The 8432-nt window shown below is 39.4% G+C and overlaps 1 protein-coding gene across 1 annotated transcript in view; it reads right to left on the bottom strand.

Annotated features, from left to right (window-relative positions):
- Window positions 1–4970: 4970 nt before the first annotated feature.
- The window catches only part of LOC103389986 (probable global transcription activator SNF2L2), a 7802-nt gene continuing 4340 nt past the window's right edge, over window positions 4971–8432 (bottom strand). Inside the window, exons 4-6 of the mRNA XM_008325656.3 lie at window positions 7430–7531; window positions 7161–7308; window positions 4971–6209 (exon numbers count right to left, since the gene is read on the bottom strand). Of these exons, the coding sequence (XP_008323878.1) occupies window positions 6076–6209; window positions 7161–7308; window positions 7430–7531 (384 nt within the window). The 3' untranslated portion in view covers window positions 4971–6075. The remainder of the gene's footprint in view (window positions 6210–7160; window positions 7309–7429; window positions 7532–8432) is intronic.

Raw genomic sequence — 8432 nt, 5'->3', positions numbered from 1 at the left:
TGTTTTGTGTACAGTGTACAGACCTCATTAGAACACCATTCATGTCGAGTTCTGTCCTCAGATGACGTTGGGTTGACCAAGGGTTGAGACACATCGTCATGGCGACACTAAAAAAAAATACAAAAATGAAACAGGTACATACTTAGGAAAGTGTACATATGTGGGTCTCTGAGGTTAGTTCAAGAGGCCGACTGCACACATGAGAGGGCGGTGTAAATAATAAGGGCTCAGTTAAAAAAAAAAAAAAAGAAAATAATCTCTCTCAGCCCTGTGATGAGTGATGTTTTACACCAATGTAAAATCAGAGGATATACATCTGCTTGTTGAAAGGCTCACGCTGATTAGTGACGTGTTCTTTGTGCCGTTGCAGGGTGATGTCTGAATTTACACGTGTTAAATATGGAGTAAAAAGTAAAAGTGTTTAAACCTATTTTTAAGTAAAAATAATAAGTATTTATTTATATGTTATATATTTTTAAATACAAATGAGCAAGAGGGACCAGACTGGGAACGAGGCCACCAGAGGAACAACTAAGGTTGAAGAGCTTGGAGAGAAAGTTTTAAAAAGTCAGGTTTGAGATGGAGGGGAAGTGGAATAGCCTGAAGATACACTGAACAAAAAGGCGGAGGAGAAAAATAGGAAGAACAAGATCTGACAAATCAATTAAAAATCTCGTTTCAAAATTGATCTTGTGTTGTTATGTTGTTATAATGCATCTGTACACAGTTCTTTTGAAGGAGTAAAATGCAAACAGCAAGTGCCGTGTTTATACCAGTGTGTCAACTGTGTTATTGTTCATTATGCCTCAGTGGATGATGCATCCTCCTGTTGGTTAAATAAACACTGTATAAAATTGCCAAACAGGCTAAAATGGCTACATAGCAGTATATGTATATGTGATAATGCAGTGGCAGCGCAGCTTTCAAGTCTTGTACTTACAGATGTTTGTGTAACCGTGCAGTCGTGAGTTGAGTTTCGTATGGACTTACTGTGTTTAAAAGTTTTGGGGAAAAAATAAATTAAAAGGAATTCTGAATAAAAAAATCTTGCTCCAGTGTCTTTATATCTGAGTCAATTCTACATGAAACTGTATTATTATTGTTACATCGTGACAGTAGACTGTCTATTCTAGGCAGTCTATTCCATTAATATTGTTTAGAAAAAAATAACTATTAATATATAAATAAATAACGTATCAATACATTATTCCCTGAGAACCAATATGTAGAAACTGTTGACTTTATGAGGTATTTGTGGTTAGGGTTGGACCCAGAGACAGGACACTAGGTAAGAGTTTGAAAAGATCATTCAGCGAAGGCAAGGTTAGAAACACGGGTGAGGATTTAAACAGTCGTAGAAAAACAAGAAGACACAAGGTGTTCCCTGTGTTGACCACAGTCCACAGAGAATCCCACTACAGTGTGAACTGCTCTTTCAACAAATCAAATACTTTGAGTAGAGGGAAGTGTCAGCTATGTGTAGGAGACAGGGGAGGAGTCAACGACACACAGGTGCAGAAGGTCGAGCAATCATCATGGAAGGGAAACAGGAAACAGGAAGTGGGGACAGGTGGAGTCAGACACCGATAAGTAGGGGAGAAACACAAGGTAAGACACAAAGGCAAACACTAAAATAAACAATATATATATATACAGTATATATATTTGCAAGCCTTTCGTTTTTTGGCCTAACTCACGTATATATATATATATATATTTGCAAGCCTTTTGTTTTTTGGCCTAACTCAGTGATTAGCTAGCTAATTAGCTAATTTGCTGGTGGAATATTTCATGATTTTTTTTAAACCACCATTTGGATCATGTTTGCTGGTCATTTGGCTGGAAACTGTGATGGCAGATACAGTGATAGTATGGTTTAATGTGTGTGTGTTTCTTATACATATTTAGAATCCAAACAACTTCTACAAGAAGGAACATTTGCCATATGTAAATAAATTGTTACAAAACGGCAAATGGAAAAAAAAAAAAGAAAATCAGTGGATTAATGAATGATTATTGTAACAACACTTTAATGTCTGTTAAACCGTGACTAGCATGAGAATTGTCTTCCCAACGGATTAAGTTTACCTTGATCTCCGGGGGCCATTAATGCATTTACCTCAGGCCATATCTGTGTGTGGTCTGCCATTACAGCTGGGTGCAATTTACAGTGGGATTTCCACGGAGGACGCATACGTGCCATTCTGTCTCCCAGAGCTATTTACTGGGAGAGCCTGTGCCTTTTAGCTCCTCCACAGCTGCAGCTCTAATCCCCACACATCCGTGGAAAATTGGTTGACTTACCGTCTCCCACCTTTCGCTGATTGTTAAGAAACGTATCACAACAATGTAAACTGATTAGACTTAGATTTTAATTACCTTTTCCACCTGGAGAACCACAGAACATGCACTCACACTGAGCAATGACTGGTGAATAAAGTTCTCACCAGCTTTTCTAAGATTGATGTGGGATTTGTTAGGAGCCTAAGAATCAAATAATGTAAATGGAAAAGATAAAGATAGCATACCAGGAAAAAAAAGAAAAAAAAGAAGCTGGATTGTTGAAATTGAACATAGGGACGTGTGTGTGGACAGAAAAGGCTCAGTAAGAAAGAGGAAGAATTAAAAACAATAAAATGAATTTAAAAAATTGAATTAAAAAAAAACATTTTTAATAACTTATATATTATGTATTTATTTTCTCCCCTTTCACTTCTCCCAGATAACCTCAAGTCTCTTTATTGTTTTGTGTGCATGGTGAGAATACCTGCATCTGCGAACATCAGAGAGACAGCGAGAGTCTGTTCTTCACAGTACAACACGGGGACGGAAAAAAAATGCACATCTCCAAAATGGATCTAAATCAAACTTTCTTTGTGCAACAGACAGACTTGTTGTTCTGCGAGAGGTTGGCGAGGCTCATGCATGATGAAAGGAGGCAGATTGTGTTACAATATCACTGTCTACAATAACTGTGTTTAGCAGTTTTCACTTCTTAAAGACTCAAACTTCCTTTTTCTGTCATTTACAGGTCGACCCAGGCAAAAAAAAACAACCCAAAAACAAACAAACAAAAGAGCAAATGGAGGCGTGCTGCCAAGAAGACGTCACGGTGAGATTTTGTCACCCTTTTATATGTTTGTCACTAATGATGTCCGATAAAATCGGCCGACCGATATCATCGGCTCGATATTAGCATAATTATGTAATATCTGTTCGAGTCGTCATCGGTTTTTCCTCCGATAATGAAAACCCGATAATGCAGTGCCTGGGTTTGGTCAAATAATGTGTGCCCTAAAAATAGTTTTGGGGATAAACGGCTGTATGTTAAAGTGGAAGTCACTAGATGGCAGCATTGCAGCATTTATTTTAATAATCAGAGGATTGTATGCAGAATGCCGATACCAGCAACTCATAGAGGAGAACATGTGCTGCCAGTCACTGTAGCACAAGAAGGTGAAGTACTTCGACATGTGACATGGTCTTTGGTGTTTCATTGGTGTGGTAACACATGGTCATGGGCTTGAATGTTTCACCTAAAGTAGGTCAGCGATAAAAGTGCTAGGTTTGTAATAGTTGGACTCAGGTGTGTTGAGTGGCCCCATCACACATGCATGTGAATTTACAGGATATTCTTCAATGGTAATTTAAATTACAACAACTTTCCAATTGACACAAAATATGTTAATAATGTCATAACTTCTGAAGTGAACACATGTAGATCTCTGGTGATTTCCCAATGAGCTCCACCTTGATTCTTCAGTTAATTTAATTTGTCATATGCATTTGTACCTTATTAACCTTTACTGATATATTTGGTTTGGTGCTTTGGCCCAGAGGCAACATCTCCTGGGCAAGTTCAAATCCCAGTTAGGGCGGTTGGTACCTTCCAGTGGACTCACCACCCGCAGGAAGGTTCAGGGGGGTTGGTACGGTGCAGCGTGATTTGGGTGGTGGTCATGGAGACTGCTGCCCCCACAACCTGATAACGGATAAGTGCATGAAAATGGATGAATGGATGGATGGTATATTTTGCAGTGTAAGACCACAGTTTTCATTGTTCTGCCCCTCTGGGTTTTGCGGCTGTTTTTGCGTCCAAGACCACACGTTTGCAGGATTTTTTTTTTTCTTCAAAACATTAGTACTAATCTGAAGAACTCTTACACATTCACAGCAGCAAAGAATCACCATGGGAGGTACCAAATACATAACACCTACACTATGGAACCATCGATAGATAGATGGATGGATGGATGGATGGATGGATGGATGGATGATGGATGGATAGATCTTTATTAATCCCTCAGGAGTGTTCTTTGGGAAATTAAGAAACCTTTAAACAGAAGTGAAAGAAAAGAAACAACTGTCTTCATCTCCTCTTCATCCAAGAGACTTCTTCAGTTCTAAAATTCTAGTATTCTCAATACAGACATCATCAGGTGAACGTCAAAGTCATCCGTCTTGTCCATATGTCGTCATTACGTCGGGCACTCGTGACTTCACCGCTGTCGTTCAACCACTGACGCCATTCGCAAAGAGAAAACCATAAGCGCGTGACTGTGTGGGCGCAGATTGGCTGTGACACGGCCACAGATGGGACTGTGTGGTACGTCATGCATATATATATATATATATGTGTGTGCGTCTAATATATCTAATAGTGTGAATAATCAAAGCATCATGGAAGAGGTTCAATCAGATTATTTTGATCCCCAGGGGTAAATTCTGTTGCATTACAAACAGTGGTTCCACAGTGTAGCGGTTAGCACGCCTGCCTCGGAAGCATAGAGCAGGGGGTCCTGGGTCCAATTCCCAGAGGAAGCACATAGGTGGCGCCTGTTGCATCAGATCTGATGTTAGCACAAGAATTTCCCAAGTGTGGGATCAATAAAGTTTAAATTAATATTATTATTATTATTAAACTTCCTATGGGAATTAGAATGTGTCCTAAGAAAGTAACGATTAGATGCAGTAGAACAACAGCAGCTAACAGACACATCTACATCTGTACAGTTATAAAGCTGTGAGAGCAACTGATGACACGTCCTGGTGTCACCTTGAAACACACAAAAACTGCTCCTGTAAGGATAATCAAGCAGTTATCTTGCCCCACCTGTTGGCTGATAATGGAATTACACATTTCAATCAAGGCAAATTCATGTGGTCTTAAATGTTTCCACTTTAAATACTTCTCTGTCATGATGATAAAAAAGAAACCACAGGTTTTTGTTGTTTTGGTTTTTTTTTTCTTGGTAAAATTTATTTTGCAAGTGCTTAGGCGATACATGTTTGTATGGATTGTCTTAACAATGATGTCCTCTGTCCCCCCAAACAGGAAAGGCAAGGGAATGAAATATGACGGGTTTTTTTATTACTTATCACAGACTGTACAGTATGTGAATACACGGTATCACAAAAGATAGAAAAATGCTTAACTAAGATCCTAACATTCCGCCGCGACATTTCCCTGCCTTACCTCCTTAGACAGAAGGCACCGGCTCAAGTACTCAGGAATCCCTTTGACTTTATACCTTAACTCGGTGTATTCTTGGACGATGTCACTCCCTCAGTTGTGGTGATACTGTATTCAAACGACCCTGCTTTGTGCTTCCATTCTCTCATAATCAATGCATCATCATCGTCCTCTTCAAATGTCCTCTCTAATGAAGCTGGTTTCAGGAGACGTGTACACTGTATATATTTATCTATAAATCATCATGCTTGTAGACGTATGAAGGCTTTTATACAATCAAATATACAGATTAAAAACAGTCAGTGAAACAGTGTGTCTTACAGTAATAACTGCAGAAGCAATCACAGAGACCAGAAAATGAAAAGTATAATTACTGTGGAAGCCAAACTGAATACGAAAAAGTGCAGCAAGTGGAATGAGTCATCATCATCAAAAAAAAAAAAGAAAATTCCATGAGCGAATCTCTCTAAATGGCTCTTCCTGTATTGTTATTGAAGAGATGTATTTTTCCCAGAATGTGAGAATTCAAATGAGAAAGGATGTGGCAGTGAACTGACATTGAATCATACAAAAAAGGAGACCTTTTTGACCTTTCACCCAGTTCACCCTTCGTCTTTAGTGGTGTTGTCTTCTAGATTGTCGTCACTGTCCAAGTTGCTGTGAAGCCTCTTGGCCATTGTGTTTCTGCTCCTCTCCTCCTTAGTCCCCTTGTTTAGATGAACCGGTAATGGTTTCACTAGTTAACGACAGAGAAATCAGAAAACAGTTTTTTTTAAAAAATATGGACGACAGAGAAATCAGAAAACAGTTTTTTAAAAAATATATGGTTGTTTAAACTGTTTATCAAATCTTACAGCTTTTCAACAACACAGTTTGAATCACTTATAAAACAGTCCATAATAAGGGTCCCGTGAGTGTTTGTCCTGGACATCGTTTTGATTAAATATTTCCCAATGTTACAAAGACCCAGTAGGTGGCAGTAACGTAATTAAGATCCACCAGTAAAACTTAAAAAAAAAGTAAGACTGTGGGTGTTAGCAGGGTTAGACGGCCTAACCCAGACATGGGCAAACTTTTTGACTCGTGGGCCACAGTTGGTCCTACAATTGAACAGGGTCAGGAGCGTTCATGTGAACTAAGATAAATGACATGTAAAAGTCATGCATAAAGGCTAAAATGCTTTTATCATATCGTATGCCGTCTTTTGGTGAAAAATGGGAGAGAAAAGGAAGAAGTATAATGATAATATAAATAAATTATAGAATTTGGGAACGTTTGTGCGAGCCAGATTAAAAAGCTGAGCGGGCCACATCCGGCCCCCCGGGCCTTAGTTTGCCCATGCCTGACCTTACCTCAGTGAACATGGACTCGTGCGTAATTAATACTGGCAAAGATTTAATGATTCAGTGCACAGTGGTTGGAATGAGGTACTACACAGAACTGTGGGGTCATTTTTAGCTAATTCTGGCTGTTGGTGGTCTATCAGCCAGTGGTCCAGACAAGACATGTGACACATAAAATTAGCACCACCCAGCAGTCAGGAAGAGGTACTGTAAGTCTCACAATACTGTGTGCTTGACTTTAAATACAAGATCCATAGGGAAAAGTTTTATCAACTCATTTTGCCATTTAATGGATGGTATGAAAACAATCCTTTTCATATACAGTCATAGACTATACGTGGCACCTTCTGAGGGAATAAACTGGTCTTCTCCAGCTCGGCCTCCATCGTCACCGTGACTCGTGCTGACCGTCTCTTTCTGTTCCTCATTTGTGACGATTCTCTGCTTCGCACTCTCAAAAACAGACTTGATGACTATTGAGTCCTCGTAGATCTGTCCAGGTGAACAGAGACACACGCATGGACAGGCATGAATCCATCCATTCACTCTTTCATTACTGCATGGATTAAATAGAAACTATGAAAATAGAAGAAGAATCCTCCTCAGAACTGACCTGAGATCCTTCCAGGTTGTAGGTCTGAGCGTTGTGACACAGCAGGAAAATATCCTTCTCCAGATCCCCCACGCTTCTGTACTTGTGATTGCGCACTCGTTCCTGTAAGCCAGAGCATCAGCACTTTGATTGGTTATATGTGAAATTAAATTTACAATAGTGTTAGGTCCAAGTTTCCAGTGTCCATTGACTACCTAGAGTCTGATTTAAAAGATGTAATTACTCTGGAAACCCTCGCTTGTTTAGTTGAACACAATGCTGACACACTCAGGAATTGAAGAAAGTCCTGTTTGTTTTGTTTTTATAGCCATCTGCTGTCACCTGGTGGAGGAGTATTCATTTGCAGTTTATTCCTAGGAGTGATGTCTGTCTGTTTGTTTTTCAGTTATATGTATTTTATCATGACTGATAAATAAATCTTCTTTAATTTACTACCTACGGTCCAAGTTATTTAGTCATAACTGTCAATAACACAGTCAACCTTAGCCCTGTTTACTCCGAGCCTTTCAGAGTTTGAGATGAACCCATTAGTGATAGCATTAGTGTGGTTTTACAGTGTTCTGTCGATTCCCTGAACAGTAGGTGTGAGTCAGACTTTATTTTAGTGTTTTTTATTTTTATCTGTGTATTTTCTAGGTAGACTAACAGCCCGCTGCTCCCCTTAGGCATAATATGGTTTTATTAAAATAGCAAAATTTACTGTGGCTGCCAGTGGTTCCGGCAGGGTGGTTAGAGCCTGTGCCTTTCAGAAAGAAGGTCAAAGGTTCAAGTCGTACTGCTCTTTCTGTATGGACTGCACTTCCTGCAGACCCTTGACCCACAACTATGAGGCGCTGTGATGGACTGGTGAACTGGTCCAGGTGTCAAACCAGTATTAAAAGTATGATGTATAAACAAGGTCAATCACATTTCCTTGACACTTAAAAAAACTGTTTGTACAGTGTGTTGTCGGTGCTGTAGTGTAGCGGTTAGCACACCTGCCTTGGAAGCAGAAAGTAGAGAG

This window comes from Cynoglossus semilaevis, chromosome 14 (assembly GCF_000523025.1).
Source record: "Cynoglossus semilaevis isolate Cse_v1.0 chromosome 14, Cse_v1.0, whole genome shotgun sequence".
NCBI classification, from domain to species: domain Eukaryota; kingdom Metazoa; phylum Chordata; class Actinopteri; order Pleuronectiformes; family Cynoglossidae; genus Cynoglossus; species Cynoglossus semilaevis.
Note: the sequence above shows the minus strand (reverse complement) of the source record. Positions and strands in the feature narration are given on the sequence as shown.